Here is a 22473-nt window from a genome sequence, read left to right on the forward strand (position 1 = left end):
TTTCTGCTAGTTAATAACTGTATAAAATAAAACAGTAATGGCTCAACTTTCCTCCCTGCCGAGCACAGATATTATTTTGTAGGGGATGGGGAGCTGGACTGTGTTTGTTCAGAGTAGCAAAGGCTCTTTTGGCTACTCATACTGAAATTAGTTTGAGATTTAAAGAAAATCTATGTAACCATAGAGAAAGCAGATTTCCAGGCAGGCCAGAATGTGTTGTGAAGGCAGCACTGACTCATGCAGGCTGAATTTTGGCAAATAGTGTTGTCAACAGCTGAGCAGATACAGAGTTTTACTTGTAAAACCTAGCTACAGCACAGGCATTGAGAGACATGCAAGTAGATAGGAATTTCAGGTTTCAACTGCTGGCAATAACACATTAATAGCATTAAGCAAGTTATTTGTTGCAATTTGTAATCCTTACACTATAATTAGTAAATAATGCTTTGATAAGTCAGAGTTGCAGGTTCTTTTCAGTTGCATTTGTTTCTCCACTCTCATATGTTTTAAAACAAGCCAAGAAAGCAATTTTATTCCAATAGGCTGGTATCTTTATCTGTTTGCCATGATTTTTTTCTTCCCCAAAGCCTTCAGTTTTAGGTGCTAGAAAGATGTCATTTGGTTCATATTGTTAGGTTCTGTGATACAAGTGGTGTGAGGGTGTAGGGGCTGTCCAAATAACACCCTGCCTGGCTGCTCCCAAGCCCCTTGCAGGAGCCATCAGCCTGTCAAAAGCCCATCTCCAGAAATCCGAAGGTGCACAGGGGCACAATGGCAGTCAAGGACCCAAATTATAAGCTCCTATGTGTGCAGCTGTAAGCAAGATGGTCTATACCAGCAACTGGACAGGGGCTGTTGTTTCAGGGGCTCCAATGTTCAGGTGCCAGCAAATGGGGAGACTGGAAACCAGGCCCCAGAACCACTCTTAAGAAGTTATGGTATGCCTCTTACTGGAATTTTGCAAAATCCTCTAGAGTTAAAAGTTGCTTTTAAAGGATGAATGATATAAGAATCAATTTTGAAATATTTTTTCTTTGATCTTTCAGTATGTTTTGTGAGTTGCTGTGGAATGTTTTCCTCATTCAGAGATTTCAAGAAAGATGCAGTCATTCTACAGAGAAAATAAAATACCGTGATAATAGGCAAAAGAGTGTAAGAGAGCAAAGTAAATGTATAATCAATAACATAATTAATACAATCACACGTTTACTGACAGAGTAAACAGATAACCAGACATAAACTGGTTTTAAGCCAGTTTATGGATGTCTACACTAAAGCTCTGTGTTAATGAAACGTAGACATTGCTCATGACTGTGGTTCTTGCTTGTCCCTTCTAACACTGACAGTCTGAGGTGATACTGCCCTCCTCTGTTTTGTTTGCCTCTTATTCTGGTGGACTTTTCCTGACACAAACAGAAGCAAGCACGAAGTATTCCCTCACCTGCTGCAAACACTCTTGTGCATGCAGTAACTCCAGCCACTGGAGGTAAAGAAGTTGTTGCATTCAGAAGGTTGGATCTAGTTTTACAGTCTTGAGGCAAAACTGAGTTGGCCTTTGACTTTGGGTTCTTCTGCACTCAAAACTTGTTTTTGATGAGTGGTGAGTCCTACAGAGCAAGTCACTTTGTAACTTTGATGTTAAAGTTTAACAGAGGTCAGGCCAGAGCTGAAGTCTATGGAGTGTGAAAAGAGACCATACTATGTCACTAATGTTTCACTGGAAATTTTGTGCAAGACTCATCTTGTTTTCATGCTATTTCTTGCTTTAGTAAGATAAACCTATAGAAGTTTGCTAATCTGCTTCACTGATCTCCACAGAGCCCTTCTCAAAACCCGTTTCCCTGGCAAATGAACTTTTAGTGACCAACAAAATAAATCCATTGGCATTTGCACTGAAGTCCTTCCAAAGAGATGCTATACTGCTTTGCTGCAGTTGAATTTGCTTTTCCTCTTCTGCACCGTGATCATCTTGGTTAGATGCAACTACTTAGACTAATATCTTGTCATTTAGTGAGCATATTAACTGGAGTGACAACTGCAAACACAGCAGTTTCTCCCTGCTATTAAAACCAACTGTGCCACAGATCTGTTCCATGTTTCTGCCATGCTGAAGACCTGGGCCACTGTGTCTTCCAAGCAGGCAGTCCAGTCCTGCCTAAACAGCACTCACTAGATGAATTTTATTATTCTATTACTTACTTCACTATTAAATAATTTAAAATCAGATATAGCATCTCTCAAGACTAAATATAGAGTCACAGAAAAGGAAAGAAGCTTCAATCTATCTATCTATCTATCTATCTATCTATCTATATATCTCTATATCTCTATATCAGAGGAAACACAGGCCCCTAGGAAAACTCTCCAAGATCTGTTTAGCATCATGAGGCATCAGTGCTGGGATAGTCAATAATAAGCAAGTAACTTCATTGATATTATTCCAGGTTGATCTATGCCAGCAAACTCGACATTGTCCAGACTACAGTGGATAAATTCAGTGTACCTGGGGATCCTCAGACTATCCTTGACTTTACCCCTCAGTCAGAGAAAACACACAGGGGAAGCATATATAAATTGCAAAACTATAATGCAGCTTTGCATCAGAGCTCACAGTAAGTCATTTTTAGGCACAAATCCATAAAAAGGTTTAGTTCTGTTGCTTGCAAAACTACTTTTTTTTTTTTTTTCTTTTTTTTTTTTTTCACAAGACCCACCAACCTTTTTCAGTGCAGAGGATGAATGATATTTGCAAGATGAATCGTGCTTATTGAATTGGCAAAGTTTTTAGAATCCTTATTATTCATTGTACAGCCTTAGGTTTTATTTAACATGCACCATTCAGAACCTGCACTAAATAGAAATATATTTTAATTTTCTCTTGGGTTTTTATATTGTTCTTATTGTACTTTGTTGTGCTTCACAAACACAGCTTCTCTTCTCCACAGGATTCCTGAGGCAAAATAATATTGGTATCTTCATCCTACAGACGAAGGGGAGAGACGTGGAGCAATTTAAGCAAGAAGTTTCAAATGCCCACTATTTTTTTTCCCACAAATATCCACTATTTTTGGATACTTCTCTTGGGATATAAAGGCCTTACTTGAAGGACTCGCCCTGTTTCTGGTGTAAGCAGAGGGGCTGGATTTGAAGCTTTCTTTCCACAGATCTCACTCACACAGAGATGAGGGATGGTGCGTGACACTGTACAGCTCCTCACCACACAAAACAAATTTAGGTCCTTCTTTTGCCACTGTCCTTCTGTTCCTATCCCCTCACAACAGAGCTGGCACTTCCCTGCCTCCTTCAGCGAGCTAGATCCAGAGAAACAAATTAAAAAACGTGACTGTTTTGTGTTTTTTTTTTTTTGACAACTACATAGCACCAAGCTGCGGGGCGGGGGAAGGCACCCCGCAAGGCCACCCCCACCACGAACACACGCGCAGCCCTTCAGATAAATTTTATTTTCACGCGTCTGAGCGACTAACCACCCACAAAACCCCTTCAACTGGAAGCTGAGGGACGCTTTTCACACTCCCCTCAGCCTATGCAAAGCCCTTCCCCCCTTCCCCGGGGCCCTGAGGCGGAGCTCGCCCCTCAGGGGGCTGAGCCTGCGGCCGCCGCGCACCCTCAGCACGCAGCCGGTGCCGGGCCCGCCCCGCGCCATGTTCCGCCGGGCTCCGCGCACCTTCAGCGCCCGGCGCCGCCCGGCCTCCAGCGGCAGCAGCAGCAGCGAGGAGGAACCGGGGGCTGAGCCTGCCCCTGGCCGTGCTCCTGCCCCTGCCCCTGCTTCTGCTCCGCCGCAGGATCCCGGCACCGCCGCTGCGGAGGGGCCGGTGCGGAGCCGGGCGGGGGTGCTGAGCTTCGGGAGCGAGGAGGAGCGGGAAGGTGAGGAGCGAAGGGCGGGGGGGGGTTCTCCTGATGGAGTCTGCATCAACTGCTCCGGCGCTGCCCCTCCTGGAAGGAGGGAAAATGGGGTGAAAAGGGCTCGGGGGTGAGATGAGGGCAGGGAGATCGCCCATGGGCTGCCCACAGGCAGCAGCTCTTCAAGCACTGGTCCCACACGGCTCCGTACCACGGGGTCCATCCCCCAGGAGCAAACTGCTCCAGCACGGGTCCCCCACAGGCGGCAGCTCCCCCCAGACCCCCTGCTCCTGCGTGGGCTCCTCTCCACGGGCTGCAGCTCCGGCCCGGGGCCTGCTCCTGCGGGGGCTCTCCATGGGCCGCAGCCTCCTCCAGGCCACATCCACCTGCTCCACCGGGGGCTCCTCCACGGGCTGCAGCGTGGAGATCTGCTCCATGTGGGACCCATGGGCTGCAGGGGGACAGCCTGCTCCACCAGGGGCCCCTCCACAGGCCACAGGACTCGGCTCTGCCCAGTGATGGGCCCTTTAGAGCTGGCTTGAGCAGGTTCCGATCTGACATGGGGCAGCTTCTGGATTCTTCTCACAGAGGCCACCCCTGTAGCCCCCTGCTACCAAACCCTTGCCACGTAAGCCCAGTACAGTGGGGGTGTTGGTTGCTTGGTGGACTACAGGTCCCTTCTGTGCACCTTCCTCTGAACACAAGCTGGGATCCTACGTTATGGATGTTGTGGGGTTTAGGAGAGACACACCCGTAACAGCACTTTGATGCCTCTTTGTGTGCTTGTGGCACACACTGAAAAGTTTTGTAGAGATAGATAAAACTTAGAAAAAATGGGAAGGTAGCTTGCTGCAATAAGGATATTGAGCTGCTGGAGCTCAGAGAAGTTATCTGTGTTCAGAGAACAGCAATGAAGCTGGTGAAGGGACTAGAAAACAGGAGAAGCAGCTGAGGGAACTGGGGTTGCGTAGTCTGGAGAAGAGGAGGCTCAGGGGGGACCTCGCTGCTCTCTACAACTACCTGAGAGGAGGCTGCAGTGAAGAGGGTGTTGGTTTCTTTTCTCAGGTGACAAGTGATGAGGCAGGAGGAAATGGCCTTGGGGAGGTGTTGGTGTATCAAGGAGGCTAAGCTCCAAAGATGTGAATTCAGAAGTAATGGATCCTGAGTGATAAAGTGATAGAATTAGACTTAATGCAGTCAGAGCTTCAAAATGTATGCTGAGTGCACATATAAGGATTATTTGCTTTATATATATGTATTTATACACACACTCACACATATATATGTGCTTTGTTGATATGTCTGAGTCATTCTGTTTTATCTCTACAGGTGATGAAGACCTTTTCAAAATCAAAAAGCCGTCCTTTAATGAAGTAACCTTTAGAATTCAAAAGAAGAAAAGCCTGCTGCCTGCACAGAGAGAAGCAGAAGAAAGCAAAAGTAAGTACTTCTATTGTTAAAAGATTTTCTACGTTAGTTTTATGAAATCAGTAAATTAAGAGTATTGTGTCAAGATTGTTAGATGTTTTCTGTTTGTTATTTGAATCTAGGATGATACTTGCAATGTTACTTTACAAGCTTATAATTTTAATGTTTCTACGATTTTTTTCCCCCGTACTGACCTTGCTAAAAGAGGGTTACAACTTGGGGGCTCTTCTTGAGAAGAGCTGAGTATGCAAAATCTCTGTAAAATATCAACATTAAAAATGTGACAAATGTATCTTTCAAACCGTAGTAACTATTCAATGCTGGTTACTGTCGGTTAACACTTTCTCTTAGTGCAAATATTGAGATCAAATGTGAGCTTAGTAAGATTTTGTTTGGTGGAGCTTAAGGGAAATCTTAATCTTTGTGTTATTAAACCATTTGCTATTAAAATGTGGATATCTTAATTGGATACCATCAATAGCCTTGATTGTTCTGTTAATATTCTAAGTGTTACTGAATAACAGTAGAGTTTCTTAGTGGGATTTGGGGTTTGTCTCTTTTAGCAGTGTGTCTAAGATGTTCTCTTCCCTTCTATTTACCTTTTTGACACTTGTGGCAATTCACAGATATGTTGCTAATGCTGCTGCTAGATAAAAATAAACTAGGATGAGATACAATTTCCTTTGTGGTTCAAATAAATCTTCAGTAACTTCTTGTAAAAGTATGCCTTACTCTTATAACTAGTGGCACATTCTGTTGTTCAGTAGTCTGATGACTTACTGAAGATGTAGTGGCAGATGAAGAGAAACTAGTGTTTTTAAAGAACTCTAATAAAATCAGAGACAAGACATGCATGAATCTTTACAACTCAAGTACAGACTCCCTCATTGTTAATGCTAAAAACAATCAAGCCACCCCCCTTTATGAAATGAAGCTGTGACCTATGAAGACATAAATCAGATGTCAGCTGGGAGCTCATGTGTTGCTCTTGTGTGTACAAATGTGCTCTGTCTCTTAGAAGAATGTGTTAGTTCAGGGCTGCCACAGATGCTTCAATTCCAGATTTAAATGAGATTTGGGCTGTAAATAACTGTATTGGAATATGTGAAGGTTTGGCCTGTTTTGATAAGGATGGGTGAAAATAGATGTGTGACCAGTCTTTGGTCATACGGTCCAAACAGTTACTAGTAACTAAATAGTGACTTAGTAAAATAGTTAGTGGCACATCACATTTCAGCAGCCAAAACTGAAATCATGTCTTACTTCTTTCACTTAAAGCAGAAATCTGTGACTTGGAGCCTGGAACTGGTAACAGTGAAGACACAGATGAAGAGAAGAAGGAAGAGGAAAGTTATTCTTCACAAAGTGAGGACAACAACAGTGCAGACTCTGAAAATGAATCCACTCCTCCAGGGAGGAGAAAGGATTTATCACCAGGTCAGTGATGGATGTATTTATTTTTTTTCAGAAGTAATACTACAACTTCTTTTGTTTGAAAGTACATGACAAGACGAGTGAGATGAATCCCAGTAAACTGAAGTCATGTAAGATGTAAGCATCTTGTTTCTGCTGAGTTGTGCTTCTGAAAGCACAGGAATAGTTCCCCAATATTTTTGACTGCATGTGTTTGTGGTTCTGTGTTAATTTCAGGAAATGGAATAAAAATTATAACCATTCCTTTTGCAAGAAAGGCAGTGAAAAAACTGCTGTCTAATGATGTATAATTCACTTTGAGATTAGAATTTAACCTCATCTATGCTGTCGTATTTGTAAATTTTGGGTTTCTTTGTAAACTGCATTAGTTCAATAACTTCCATCCTTTGAAGGGATGGAAAGAAGGACAACAGGCTAATGATTATTTGAAAGAAAAAGTCTGAGTTTTGTTTTCTGGATGGAGCTGCTTTTTAAGGCTGTCTTTCCACCTGCTAATATTCACTTACAATATTATATGGTAAGGTTCCAAGAAAAATATCTTGTCCTGTATTCAGAATTGTACAGTGAACTTGAATTGTGGTGGTTATTGACGTTAGGAACAATACAGAGCATTACTTGGATTTTTTTTTCTCTTCAATGCAGTTAATATCCCCAGTGCCGCCTGTATTGAGTCTGCTCGGAGGAAACGTCACTTAGCCAGGACGCAGGCTGATTATCTTCCACTGGATGTTTCAAATGGTCATCAGGTTTCTCGGAGAAGAGAAAGCAGTGAAGAGAGTGAAGACGAGTCTGATATGAAGAATCTCAGTTTTGCTCCGAAAATGAGAACTCTTAGGCAGAGAATGACTGAACACATGGGTGAGTTCAGGCCGTTTTTCCCATTGGCTGTGTTCTTGTTTTGCTGACATCTGGAAGAATGAGAGAACTTGCTCCTGGGGAGTCTTGGCAAAAGGCTGTAAAGTTGATGCTTGAGTTTTATATGAGACATTTACCTGCTTTAGATTTCACTTATGTAGGGGTGCAGGATGCCTTGAGGAAAAACTTTTACAAAGATTCTTGACCTTGTTGACTTGAAGGAAAAAAAAAAACCACCTTGTTGGAGACATCATATTTAAAATATATAAAACTGGTGTAAGAACAATTGTCCTATGGAAACTTTCTAAATCTTGTTTCCTACTTACTCTCCATTCTACCCAGTGGTCTTTTCACGTTGATGTTATGTCTCTTGAAAATGTGGAGGAAAAAAATAATCCCTGAACAAGACAGTCCTTCAGAAGTAAACAAGCCTATTGCACACAAAGCATATGTGGCTCTTCCACTGGTTTTTAAACTTGTCTGGCTGCTTGTGGTTTCGTTTATGAAGCACTGGTTTGCCATACTTGTAGACTAATTTTGTTCTTATTTGAATAATGGTTATAAGGATTGCGTAGCTATGAGCTAATTCTGTAATTCTAATCAATGCTAATGAGATACTTTTGTATCTGTAGTAGAGCATACATTTTGGAACACTCAGGGATTTGCTCTGTATAATGTCCCCTGTTACAGTCTAACTGTACTTACATTTTATATAACTTTACTTTGAAACATAAGTGAGGTGTTTGTGCTCCTGGTACTGCCGTATTAGTTGTCTGAAAAACAGTATGTAGAGAAAATTAATATTGATATCAATTCTACGAATTCCAATTGCCATTTCCAAGGCTTCCAGTTTCAAAGTCCTTCATGTGCAGACTTCTCATCTGCTATTTTTTGTGTACGTCACTTCTCAGTAATGGCTGTGGGAAGTGGTGTTTTTGAGGGAGGAGGAGTATTGGTCAGGGAATAGGGAGGTAGGTAAGGACTTAATTACTGTACTAATGATTGTTTTTACTTCCAGTGTCTGTTAGTGATGAGTCAAGTGAAGATGAAGCACAAATGAAGTGGGAAGAACAGCAAATAAAGAAAGCTGTCAGGCTCTCTCAGGTGATATGTGCTTTCTTAACCACTGAAAGTTGCTTTTTGCTCATAGGCTAGAGAAGAGAGCTTGTTCTGGAGTGGTATCTCCTTTCTGCCAAGTCATAAGAGATTTTTAGGAAGTTAGGTGCTGGTTATTCCAGGAAAAGGTGATAATGACAATTTGTGATCTCTGCATTGCTGTTCAGAAGAAGGGTATTGTAATGCCTTGAGGGGTTACCAATTTGTGAAGGAACACCTTGGGAGAAGCAGAGATGAGCCCAGGGATTTTGACAGCAAGATTTTTCACATACTGCAGTATAGAAAGATGCAAAGTCAAATTGGCTATTTCATCAATGCTAAATTGCTCTTGTGTGGCAATCAGAGGCTGGTTTTTTTTTTTTTTTTTTTTTTTTTCCCAGTTAGGCAGAATGGTCTTTTTTTTTTCTGTTAAATAACTGACAAAGGTGTTTTCTGAGGAGGTTTTTTTTCTGGCTTAAATCGTGTATTCTGGATCAGACTAGGAAAATCTGAATGTCCCTTTTGAAATAAAAAACTGGTTAATTGTAGAAAACACTGCTTGTTAAATAGGAGTAGTCAGAAGATTGGGGGAAAGTTGCATCGATCTTTTGAGTTTCAAATCCAGTGTGATTGGTCCTCATGCCCCACTTGTTTCTGCAAAATCCTTAATTTCTGCTGATCAGCAAATGGCAAAAACTGTTGCAAACCTTGTTAGTCATGCACTTGATTGCTTCAGTTAATTGTGTTTTGGTCAGGCTTTAACTTACAAGTTTCTACTGTTTTAGAATGTAGTATGTCTTGTAAATTATAAGCTAAAATGCTTGGAATCCTTTTTTAGTTACAATTACAGTCAAGCTGAGTTTTCAGAATGAAAATTCTGTCCTTATCGCTGCTTAACTGTACTTCATGATTTCTACATTTTATGTATAAAATTGTAGTACTAGTGAGGTCTCAGCTGTCGTTTTGTATCACTAGAGTGATTAAGATACTCAGACCAAGAAGAGAGCAACTTTAATGCACCCTAAATTACAACTTATTTTGTGCTGTTTGTTTATGTATACTCTGTATTGATGCAATGTATATACAGTTCTTATATTCAGTTTTCCTTGCTTTTGCTTTACAAAAAAAAAAATTAATCCTTGAAATATGTATGTTTTTATCGTATGTCTTGGATGTTCAGATTGTCTCGTTGATCTCTAAAGCTGCAGAGGCAGAACTTGTATAAGTTGTTTATTAAACTCATTAAATTTGTCTTAAAAATTAACAGTTACAATTCTTGCAGGAAATTTACAGTGATGCTTCCCTGTGTAAATCTCAACCAGCTAAACCCAAGTTTGATACCTCTGTTTCCTTACCACCTGTGAGCTTGGAAATTGTAAAAAAGCGACTGACTGAAAGGTAAAAACTGATTTTAGAATTAACTTCTGAGATGTCTGTGTTCATTTTGTTGCAGAAGGAGAGATGACAGCTTGTTATTCTTTCTCCTGAATATCGGAGGATTTCTGGATTAACATGCCAGTTATGTCTAGCACAGTGTTATAAACTTTTAACTTAGCAATGCTTTGTTGTTAGAGTATATGGACTTTTCAGTAGCATTATATTACCTAGAATAAAGCAGCGGATCCTTGTGCTTGCTAGTAGTTCTTACAGGAGTATAGGTACAACATTAACTTTGCCAAGCATGGAAAACTTCAACCAGGGCAGATGCAGCTGTCTATCGTATCCCTCTCACACTGATTACCAGCTATCCTATCCCTCTCACAGTGAACACCAGCTGCAAAAATAGCTTAGTATTTCCTAAAGCAGCAGCACAACCTATGCAGCCTGTTTAGGACATGTCTTGATGGGACAAGATCATCTTTAAAGGTCCCTTCCAAGCCATGTTATGATCCCCTTAGTTTGCAAGCTGTGACTTCTCTTCAGCTATTCAGCAGCTGCTGTATGGGCAGCTGAAATGTCCCTGGCTGAAGGTGTGAATCTGGGTGAAGGTGAACACCAAAAAGGTGTTTGGGCAGGACAGCTGGGGTCGGGCATCCCAAGGTAAGCCATCCCCTGTCATCCTTCAGAGCCAGCTCAGCCAGAAGCAGTTGTGGACGTACTGACATGTGCTATAGTTTTACAGAATTTGTTGCCTAGAATCAATTTAATGTGATATCACTCAACTTCTCATGGTTTTGGGAAGCACGGTGTATTGAGGAATCTAGGTAAAATGTCAGTGGTGCTTTCAAAACTCAGATAAGTGACATTTGATTCTCCAAAGCACAATGCTTGCCCACACCCCATACTCTTGCAAGTGCTGGCGTGCGTTTAACTTCCAATGCTTCTTAGCTCAAATACAAGTGCTATTCTTAGCACAGGCAAATGTTTTATACTTTATTTTAGTGGGAAAAATGTTTTGGAATGCATTAACTGTTAACTTGGCAATATTTTCTGGGTGTTTCTTTTTTAGGATAACATCATTGCAGGATGTGCACTGTGCCCACCAGAGGGAGTATGAAAAATATATGCAGGACATTGAAAGTTCAAAGATGACTGTCGAGGAACTGGAGAAGAATTCAGATGCTGCTTTGAATTACAAATTCTACAGGGGCATGAAGACATATGTAGAGAACCTGATAAACTGTTTGAATGAAAAAGTATGTATCTTTTTTTTTTAAATCATGATAAAGGTGCATTCTTTCAATGTAAGATGAGAATTCTTGTAAAAAGGACACTACCCAATTACAAACTCAGAAATTTGAATACAACAGGAAACAAAAATAAAGAGAAACAAGCCAACCCTCACCATGACCTAAAGTAATGATCAGGCTAGTATACGTTTACTGACTTGGGCTGTGGTCTCACCTAGAGTTTGGTGGATAAAACCAAAACCTTACTGGAGGGAGTTTTGTGTGTGTACAGTAACTAGAGTGTGCTGAAGTTGAACAAGAGGTAGGGCTTAAATTCACATTCGGGATCTCAAAATGTATGTGACTTCTGTTATGTAATAGAGGTAATAAGGATTTCATGTTAGGTTTGAATTGGGATTGATTTAGTTGAGCTATGTAGGGATTTGTCTGTTATCTGCTCTATCTGTTCCCTGAAACATTATCTATATAAAAAGAGGAGGAAAGGTTTGGACGTGGGGAGAGGCTGCCTAAAGTTCAGCTTTAGTGAAAGTGTCCTGTGTAGACAGTGGTATCAAATCTATTTTACATCAATTGCATTGCAACTGTGAGTCTTTTTGTGTAACTCTAAAGAGAGCAAGTGCTTGTTAGTATTTCTCTTTTAATGGCTAGTGGCTCAAAGGCAAACTGAAAGGAAACTAAGTGTTACACAAGTGTCCTGTTGAGTGCTTTTCCATAAAGTCTTACGTAATTCTGTGATAAGCAATTTAATTTATTTTTCAGTCGTAATTTAAAAAAAAAAAATGCCTGAAAACCTCCAGTGAGTAGGAACTTTCAATCTTTAGTACTTTGGTTCTAATTTCACTACTGTGGTTGAAAATCCACGGAAACACTTTGTTCTTTCTTTTTTCATTTTATTTCAAACCTGATTACTGTTTGCTGTATTTCAGCTGAAATACATTAATGAGCTGGAATTGGCTGCACACGCACTTCTTCAGCAACGAGCCATGGCAGTGTTGAAACGAAGGCAAGATGAGCTGAAAATTGAATCTGCTTATATTCAGCATCTGACAAGTTAGTATGAAGTCACGAGTTACTTTCTTATTGAAACAGTCAATCTTTAAGCAGAAATACACAGTTAATTTTTGGATGGTATTTTATTCTTACTTTTCATCTTCTTTCCTCTTCCATTTGTCAGTAACCACGTTGCACTATATCTCAGTTGAAATCCTTACCTCAGCAAGTCCCGTAATGTTTTCTGATATAATAGTGAATATAACATGACCAAGTACTAATTTTGGCTTATTAATCCTGGCAATTATCTCAGTATTTGAAAGGAGACATGGAGTCAGTTTTCTAGTAGGTCTTAAGCTGGGGAAAGATTAACAGGTCCAGAGGAGGGCCATGAAGTTGATCAGAGGGCTGAAGCACCTCTGCTATGAAGGAAGGCTGAGAGAGCTGGGGATGTTCAGCCTGAAGAAGAGAGATCTCCAGAGTGGCCTTATTGCAGCTTTTCAATACTTAAAAGGGGTTTATAAAAAAGATGGAGAACTATCTCTTGCTAAGTCAGATAACTGGACAAGGGGGAATGATTTTATACTAATAGAGGAGAGATTGAGATTAAAGGTTGGGAGGCAATTCTTCACACTCAGGGTGGTGAGGCACTGGCACAGGTTGCCCAGAGAAGCTGTGGATGCTCCATCCCTGGAGGTGTTCAAGGCCACGTTAGATGAGACCGTGAGCAACCTGATCTAGTGGCTGGTGTCCCTGCCCATGGCAGGGGGTTGGAACTGGATGATCTTGAAGGTCCCTTCCTAACCCAAGCCATTCTGTGATTCTCTGAAAGCTTGCTGGCACAGGGTTCTGCCACTTGTGAATCTGTGAAAAAGCAATGCGTTTACTGGGCAATGTGACTTTACATTAGGGTGTCTTTAAGGCTCAATGTACGCTCACAATACAGATTTCAGACTCTTCAGTGACAATTATATGAAGAGAAGGACATGAAGAAAGAAGCTTTTCTGTGTAAGGATTTTATCCAAAACACAACTAATCTTTTAGTTGCTGTAGGAAAAGCGATAACAATTTTCTAATCTCGTGTTTTCTTTCCATGCTGATGGCATTGTTTGTGTGCAGTGTGAATCTTTAGCTGTTGCTGTTTAAAAAAACAAACAAAAAATCCCGTTTAAAGCTGTTTAGGCAAAGCAAACAGCGATACACTTGGAGGTTCTGTGAACAGATGGAGGCCAGATGCACCAGTTTCTGGTAACAACCAGCCATGGATTCAGTGCTCTGACTACACAGGACAAAAGGCTGATTAGAGAACCAACGGCATGTGTAATTTTGTAAAATGGTGTGGTAGACTGACAGCAGGTGCTTAGAACAAAAGAGTACTTGTTTGTGTCAATAGCAGCTATTAATTTTTTTTATTTTCAGTTTATTACAAATGGAACTGTACTTGAATGTTTAACAGAGCTTTTAATTGTTATGTTCCTAGTTGTGTTTTAATTTAGTGGAAATGATGTTTTTTCTTATACTGGAATACTTGAGAGTAGGATGCTTTTTTGTATGTTGTGCACACACCAGCCAGCTGATACTGATACAAATGAATGTCCAAATAGAAAATGCTTCGAGTTTTTATTTCTCTGTTGGGCTGAAGAATCAGAGTATGGGTAATTTGGATCACACAAAGAGACACAAATAACAGGAGATAGTGAGGAACTGACTAGTCTTGAAATTGCAATACAATAATCTTGAATAATGTAAATTGGGGATTTAACATCCATTGCAGTGTTGGAACTAAAACTCTGAAGTTATTCAATTTATTGCAAGTTTCATTTTTTTAACATACAGGCTAATTAAGTCCCTACACATGCCGTTCGTGCTGCTAGGAGCAGATTGTGGAAGACAGTTCTGTTTCCAACCAGGACTGGGAAGCGGTGATTATTGGCTGGAATGTTTTCAAACCCCCTTCCATCAGCTGTTACAAAGGAACAGCCACATGTGACTATCATGCATTTAACATGCAATATTTGCTGTGCTTTACCCTGGAGACTGTTACAATTTTTGATCAGGAGGTTTTGTTTTCTTTGGTTATTTTCCAGATGAAAAACAATAGGACGAGAATCATTTTTGCATTTGAGAAAATAGGAACTCTTAAATCATACTCTTTTCTTTTGTCTGTTTCTGTCTTCTGTTAGCTGGGAAAGACAAACCAACTAATGGCGGATTGGAAGGTGATGAAAAGATGGAGATTCTGAAAACATGTGAACACCGAAGGTAGCTATTATGTATATGTACAGCTAATTCTGATAAATGTGTGGTACACTAGCTTCCTGTAACTAATCAGTGATGAACGTAAATCTGCAGGATTACTAAATAAGATTACACCCAAAAAAATGTATTTGCCTTCCAGAGCTCAAAGCATTTGGAAAATCTATTTATTAATGTAATTCTCTCCATTGCTAATTTAGATTGTTTTATTTTAAAATACCATGTTTTTAAGTATGGCTGATTACAAAACTATGCGAGAGGAGTTTTTTCTCTCCATGGTGTAATAGGTAATACTGTGACCTTATTCAGGAATACGTTTTTGTATTATTGCATAAGTAACAAAAAGAGGCTGGGATTACTGTTGCTGCTGGGGGGGTGGTGGTGGTGAATGAAGCAGTACAACGACAAGCCTATCCTCAGTCAGTGTAGGCTAGATACTACATCTTGGGTATTTGTGTTTGGAGACTGTTTTTCATCCATTCCAATTCCAAATCTCTTACTGCAAAGCACGGTTATGAGTCAAAGTACCAATGCAACTGAGTTTCAAAGCTTCCAGTAACTTAAAAAGCAGCAATGTGCTAAAAACCTCTTAATTAAAGTGAACCATTACTGCTAATTGATATAAATACCTGAGGTATTTATGCATGTCATTTGCATGACATATACAATTTCTATGTGACATGTAAACTGTTGATTTTGCAAGCTGTTGGGATGCTTGGTGCCATGGCAATAGCATTTTTTGAGCTGCCACAATTTTTATGTGGGCTGTTGCACAAGCTATCTGGAACCACAGTGACAGACTGTTGAGGGCTCAGTAGTTTCCTACGTACTAAGACTGTCAGAGGTAGTATCTCCAGTACCATGCTAGATGTCTGGTGTTCCAGGTGGAATGAGTTGTTAGAGCCCTCGGTAGGGATGAGGTGTAGTGAAGGTTCCTGTGTGGCGATGAGGAAGATGAGACGTTCTTGTAACCTCCTTTATGTCAGCTCACAAAGTACCTCCTTGTTCCACAGTTCTTGCTCCTTATGGTTAGATAATTACTGGTGCTTCCCCACTGCATTTCCTTAAGTTTTTGTTCTCACCACATGTTTTTAGTGTATTTCTGAACTCGGATTGTTTTTCAATAGCTTCCTTCCACATGTACATGGGGAATGGTAACTCATGTGAGTTCATTACAAACACAGGACTTGCAGACGGCAGGTGAGAGAGCAGTCACAAAAAGCTGATCACCACGAAGGCATGTCAAGTGACGATGAGCTGACTCCAACAGAGGTGACTGAATTCCAGGAGAGCAAAGGTTGGTGCCAGTCTTGATATGACATATGATAACAAAATTTGTTTCCTGTTTTTTAAATGATTTTTCAAAGGAAAGTGAAGAAATACTTGTGAATTGTATGTCATTTCTTCTATGCTACAGAGAAGAAATGCCTTCAGACAATTCTGACTAATTACTTGGGTAGAATAGATATAAGGTTGTGTTTTTTGTCTAATAAAATTGTTTTCTGAAGATGGAATGAATGAATTTTAATTCAACGTTTTAATTGCCTTGAATATGTGGGTCAGGAGGAGCTGGGAAAAACATAATTTTTTTTTCTGGATAACAGCGGAAGGATTTTAAGGTCTGAAATTGCAGGAGTCTGTGATACAAAGTTGATACAAAGCGGATGTATAAAACTGTGCAATAGTTCATAAAGAAGTCTGTCTTTCTGTGGTCTTCTGTTTTGTTTTTTTTTTTCCTGAAAAAGGGTTTTCCAGAGAGCCAATTTTAAAACCCATTTCAGTGTAAGATATGTGAAAAATAAATGACAATTGCAATTATCATATAAATACTTATGTCCTATAGATTCATAAACTTTTCAGCTTATGCCTCAATAAATTGTGATTGTTTCTTTTTATTCCCAATGAATATTATCCATAGATAACATTTTAGAGGATAGTAGGAAAATCTTTGAAGATGTACATGCAGATTTTTGTGACATCAGAAAAATCCTGTTGAAATTCCAGGAATGGAAAGAGAAGTTTCCTGACTCTTACTGTGATGCTTACGTCAGTTTTTGCCTGCCTAAGCTTTTAAATCCATTGATCAGAGTTCAGTTAATAAATTGGAATCCTCTTGAGGTAGGTGCATCATCAAACTTCCTTTTCGTGGAAAAATTGGTTGTATTATATGGCAGAGATGACCTCTAGGTTTCTGGGTATTACACTGAAGCAGTGGACAGTGCTCCATAAAACCTGTTATGTTTCTGGTCTGTGCTGTCTTAGTAAACTTGGCTTTTCTGCTTTATTCGTTCTTGGTAGTTGGTGAGCTCTGTGAGCATTTCTGGCAGCTCAGAGTATGACAGGGCAGAGGCCTGCTTTTTGCAGGGAAGACTTCTGGATGGGAACATTGTCATTTGGGTTGTAGGGGCATTCCAGAGCTTGAGATAAAAGTATCTTATTTAGAAGGAGAAGGTCCGTTTCCTCCTGCCAAGTCATTTTTGTATATGAATTGTTTTAATCTGTACTAATACAAAAAAGAGGTGTAGCTCTTCCTGTGCATAGCACAGCCATTAATTTCTAATGATCTCAGAGTTAGAATCTTCTTAACTTTCTTCCCCTTATCCCCTGGCCCTTTTGCACCATCCCTTGTAAAAAGAATTCTCCTGAGTTCTTTGAAGACAGCCCCGCTGTTTGAATTCTAGTTTAAAACCAATTTTCTTAACTTGTTGTTTTGGCCCATTGGATAAGGATGGATCTAAAACTAAGTGAGAATCTTTGTGGTATCACTGGATGTATTTTTGCATGGAGCTTTTCTTTTCAGTCCTGACCAGCTGACAACTAATAGGAATGATCTTTCAGCAGAGTTCTACAGACTTGGCAGAGATGCCCTGGTTCAGAGCTGTAGAAGAATTCAGTAATGCCGAAAACTCATCTGAATCAAAACGGGAGGATGATCCTGATCAAGAAGTCTTGCCTAGAGTGATTGAAAAAACTGTTCTACCAAAAATTGCAGGTATGTTAAGGTTGTCTTGAAAATGTTTGTGTGCTGTAAGCAACCAAACAATAAGTGATAACTATCAGATAATGTTAGATATCTAATCATTCCAAGATATAGTGATTACATGGTTCCACAGAATAAGGCTAAAGTAGCCTCTTGTAAGATTATTGTAAATGAGAGGCTTAGCTTTTTAAATGTTAGCTTTCATTATGTTTTAATGCCTTGAAACTAGAGCAGAGAACCACTTGGATATTATGAATTTAAGAAATTCCTTTGTTTTTCAGCATTTGTACAGAATGTGTGGGATCCTTTATCGACTTCACAGACTGAGAACCTCGTACAGCTTTGCAGAAATATCTTTGAAAAACAAGTCCCGTCCAAAAGTGAAGGCAGAAAAGCGAAAGAGGTAAAAAGCTCCTGTGGTACTGAGAAAAGAACTTCATCCACTGTCCACACTTACTATGCATGCTCCTATGTGCACTTATAACATTGTCCTGAGGTTTTTCAGTTCTGATTACTTGTTTCGTCACCTTATAGTAAGAAGATTTAATAGTTGACTTTCACTAGTCTGATGCTGTCCTTACTGATGATGGTAGAAGATGGGATATTTCTAAGGCAGAAATCAGCCCCTGTTCCTAGAAAAGTTCTGCCTGTACATATCAAAACATCGATCATAGATCTAATCTTTTTGCTTATGACAATAGCAATGGTTAGAAGTTTCAGTTTTGCATTTAATTATCTTTCAGAATCTGAGATATAAATGCTAGTAATACTCGTGTTCAACTTGTAAGATTTTTTTAAGTAGCTATTGAGTAGAAAAAAGAGGATTCCTCTTTGCTGTTCTTCACAGCAGAAATCTTAAAATTTAAAAATCCCCAAACTTAAAATGTTCTCAATTTAAACACATTCCCCCCAAAACACATACTCTCCTATCTGTGGTGATTTTTATATAGAATTTCATGGCTACAAGGCAGCAGGAAATAAAACAAAACAAAACCAACAATCATCTTAAGGGTTATCCAAAAGGGATGGTTTAAAGCTGAGACTTGCTGATAGTTCTTTAATGTAGCTGTGATCTATGTTTTATATGCAAGTGGCACCTATATATCTGTGTTACGTTCCTAGATTAACAAAATTGAAATTGTTTTAAATGGAAGGTGAAGTCTTTTTTCTTGTGAAGACCTTTTTTTTTTTTTTTTTTTTTTTTTTCCTTAACAGGATTTGATTAAGGAGGTTGTCCTAAGGATGAAGAAATCTATAGAGGAAGATGTTTTTATTCCTCTGTATCCTAAAAGGTAAGCTGACTCTAGGATTTTTACCTCCCTTTTAAATTTTGCTAATTTTATCTGAAATGATTTTATAGTAGTTGTATTATAATGTGTTTAAAGTGACAGCTGTTTTTCTGCACCTTTAATTCTGGTTGTGGTGGTCACTACTGGAAGAATTTCCATAATTGTATATTCCTCAGTGTTTGAGATCAATTGTCTGCTTATTTTCTTTTAAAAACCAAAATCCTTATTTCACCTTTTTTCTTATTTTCATGACCAGCACCATGGAAGACAAATCATCACCAGGTTCAAAATTTCAAGAAAGACGTTTTTGGTCAGCTGTTAAGGTAAAGAAAAAATACCTGTAATGTATTTTCAGACAAATCTGGTTCCTGAGAGATTAATACAGTAGCTATTTTTCTTGGTGAAGGATGTATTCTTTTTAGCGACCCACATGTGATGATTTAAAAAACTAGAAATGAGCACTTTGCTTACCCAACTGGTACATATTTTGCAAGAGACTTTGATTTGACCATCTGTTCTGCTCTTTTTTTCTTTCCCTTGGGTGCATCAGCCAGACCTGGTGGCATGGCATCAGATCAGTTGGTCATTGTCACTCTGTTAACAGGTCTGTTCCCTCAGTACATGCCTACAGCACAAATGCTGTCCTTACTGTAGGATATACTCACTGCACATTTGTTTAAGTCCCTCAGTGTAGTTTTACTTCTGGAGTGCTAAGCTGGGAATTTCTGAATGCCTGTGATTTAATTCAGATCTGCCTCCTTTAGGGAGTCTATTTGTACTAAAGATGAGACTTAGATGCATGAAGGGATAAAAGTTTTTAAACTGATTTACCATGCTCTCAGCCACCAAGTATGCATGTTCTGTTTTTTCATCAATACAGCTGCTCTCCAATGTTCTTCTTTGGAATGGGATTGTACAGGAAGACATGGTCCGTGATTTGGGACTGAGCAAGCTGCTGAATCGTTACCTTCTTCTGAACCTCTTAAACACACCACCAGGGCCAGATAACATAGAAAAGTGTACTAAGGTAAGGCTTTTTCTCATGAGGACAGGATTAGCCTGAAGATGGAGTGTCACCATGCACCATTTAAGATTTTTTGCCTGATCTTGGTGTGTGAAACATTTTAGAGCAAATGTTAGTCTAAGGGTTTTTAAGAATAACTACTTGTAATGATAATTTTGGTTTTAAAGAAAAAACATTCTACTAATAATGACTGAACTTGCCAAAAGAAGACCCTGTCGGAAGTAGTGGGACTTGGTTTTATTGAATATTCTTTGACTCAACAGGTGGTTGCGTGCCTCCCAGAAAGATGGTTTGAAGATCTTGGAAATGGATCAACTCTCCCAGAGTTACTGAACTTCTGCCAGCATTTGCTGCAGTGTGCACGTGTGCTCCACAAGAATAACCAAAGGTATGTGTGTATCCCTTGGGATTCTGCACTTCTTCATATACTTCATGTTAACATGTTGTTTGAGGCTCTAGATTTTGGGTCCTGCTACTGATCAATGTATCTGGGGCACCCAACTACAGGTGGTGAAGGAGAGATGCCTGACTCTCTGAGTACATTTTAAACTTATTAATGTTATAGCAACACATTTATGTACTTTATCAATTTTTTGTATCAATTTTTCATTTTTTATAGTGATGAAACAAAAGAAGTTATTCTTCTGTTGGTGAAAGTCAAGGCTCTGCATATCGTTGAAGACTTCATTGAAGAGTACAAACTTGAACATCTTAAATCCATAATTGGGAAGTAGGAATTTCTGAAGCAGTGTTTAAAATTACTGAAACAAGCCTGATATTCACACTAAAAAAAGTTCTGTTTAATTAGTGGACTCTGCCTACCCAAAGATGTAGTGGTGATCAGTTGACGTCCCTGTTTTATTGCTAAATACTCGAGGATTTTTTTTCCAAATATATTCTACTGCCATCTACTCGTAAGTTAAGGAGTGTTTTAAAAAATCACAGTTGTCAATGTAAACTGCAGACATCCTGAAATGTACGGCAATAAAGCTTTATTGCTTTACCCTTCTGGGAAGGATTGTAGGCACTCCCTATCTTTCCAGTAAAGTTTATCACTGCTAGAGAGCTGACACCTTTACAAGCTGTTTTCAATATTATATTGCTAACTATCACTCTGTGTCAGCAGCCATTGAACTCTTCTAACTTGTCTGCAGAAATTTTGTAGGGTTATCGTTTAGGTTGTCCATAGTGGAAAAGAACTGATAAAGTTGCAAGGGTTTTGACGTTGACAGAGAAACAGAGGAAGTCAGTGTGCAGTGAAGAGTCTGATCAATGTTTACTGATGGTAAATGGGGTGTTAGTGAGGTAAGAAGTTGCACAATGTCTGGGGAAGAACAAGTGTAGTTAAGATAGCGTGTGCCTTACAGGGGAGTTTTGTACTTGATCCAGGCTGAACTTGTGTGCACACACCTGGAGTTGTCACACCTTGATTTATCAGACTCCTAATAGACCTTCATTGTGAGAAGGATAAGCACAACCTCCATGACCTTCTAGTAACCACCTTCTAGGGAAATCTCTTTTGTTTCCCAGGGTGAGATCCTGAACCTTATTTCACTGTACCTGTATTAGATCTCTCATGTTTTATAACTCTGTATATTTGCAGTATTAATGCAACAGAATATAAAGGATGTTTTCTTGTAGAAACCCTAAAGCATCTCAAATTCTGATGGGTGTTTTCTTGCAACTGTATCTCCAGAATCTTATGGGATGAGAATTTCACTCTTGTAGGTTTGTTCTGTTTTATTTTTTAATTGTAAAATATATTTTTGTAAAAGATTTTAATTGTAAATAGTTCTGATCCGTGTTACAGACAAAAGATGACTTTTAAAATAAAACCAAAACAATTATTTTGAAAACAAGTTAACAGTTTTGTTATGTTAATGAGCCTCTACAGTTCAATTCTTTAACATGTGACAGGACTGGTACGTGAAATATGGAAAAAACTTTGGCACTATGGGCCCCTCATTACCTTCAAGAATTAGGAGTACTATGCAAATTCTGCTTTCTAATAATTGCATTTTTATTTTCCTCTGAGTATCACAAAAAGCTACTCTGAAATCAGCAGAAATGTATGGTTTTATTCTTTCTTGCTTTGTTTTATCTGGTCTGAAGCTTGCTCCTCAAGAAGCTACTAGGAAACTATAATTGATGTTCTATTACAATAAACTCTGTAGATGTTGCTTCCAAGGGATTAAGCAGTACTTGTAAGGACTTATAATAATTGCCTTTCTATGTTTATGAGCTCAACCCCTGTCCCAGCTGAGCACTTGAGACTTCTGTGATGCTTCATGATGAACTTAAACTAATTCAAAGGATCTGGTTCAAAGAGCAGCTGCTCAGGCTCCATTCTTTAAAGCTGATTTCAAAGTGTTTGTATCTGCTGCTCTGGCAGGTTGTTATTGGTGTATTATCAGAACTGATTGTCTTTACAGGAAAGCTAAACAGCACTTAAGACTCTAACCATGTGGTTGGGCTTGTATTTGTCTACTTCCCTGCTGCTGCCCCTTTCTGAAACCCTTGGGGCAGGCAGTTTCACAACTGGCCCCCACCTACTCCATAAAGCAGAAGTAGGTGGAAGTGACAACACAAAAACATGAAGGGTTGATGCCTGTTCACTGTAATTTAAAAGAG

At 39.5% G+C, this 22473-nt stretch overlaps 1 protein-coding gene across 4 annotated transcripts; it reads left to right on the forward strand.

The window, feature by feature from the left end:
* The first annotated feature begins 3630 nt into the window (after positions 1-3630).
* GCFC2 (GC-rich sequence DNA-binding factor 2) lies at positions 3631-22473 on the forward strand. Of its 4 annotated transcripts, none has more exons than XM_082756694.1 (18): positions 3631-3885; positions 5191-5301; positions 6571-6726; positions 7366-7581; positions 8597-8682; positions 9956-10071; positions 11123-11309; positions 12230-12353; positions 14477-14555; positions 15734-15846; positions 16468-16667; positions 17388-17541; positions 17811-17932; positions 18745-18821; positions 19075-19141; positions 19699-19845; positions 20106-20230; positions 20462-22473. In XM_082756694.1, exons 1-18 carry the CDS (start codon positions 3663-3665, stop codon positions 20574-20576), a joined length of 2418 nt encoding a protein of 805 aa, XP_082612820.1. In that variant the 5' UTR covers positions 3631-3662; the 3' UTR covers positions 20577-22473. The 4 variants fall into 4 exon arrangements, with proteins under 4 accessions (XP_082612820.1, XP_082612821.1, XP_082612818.1 ...); XM_082756695.1 differs by having other exon boundaries at positions 17391-17541; XM_082756692.1 differs by having other exon boundaries at positions 3632-3885; positions 6568-6726.

The sequence above is a fragment of the Aythya marila genome (genome assembly GCF_965140915.1).
Source record: "Aythya marila genome assembly, chromosome: 3".
Classification (NCBI taxonomy): domain Eukaryota; kingdom Metazoa; phylum Chordata; class Aves; order Anseriformes; family Anatidae; genus Aythya; species Aythya marila.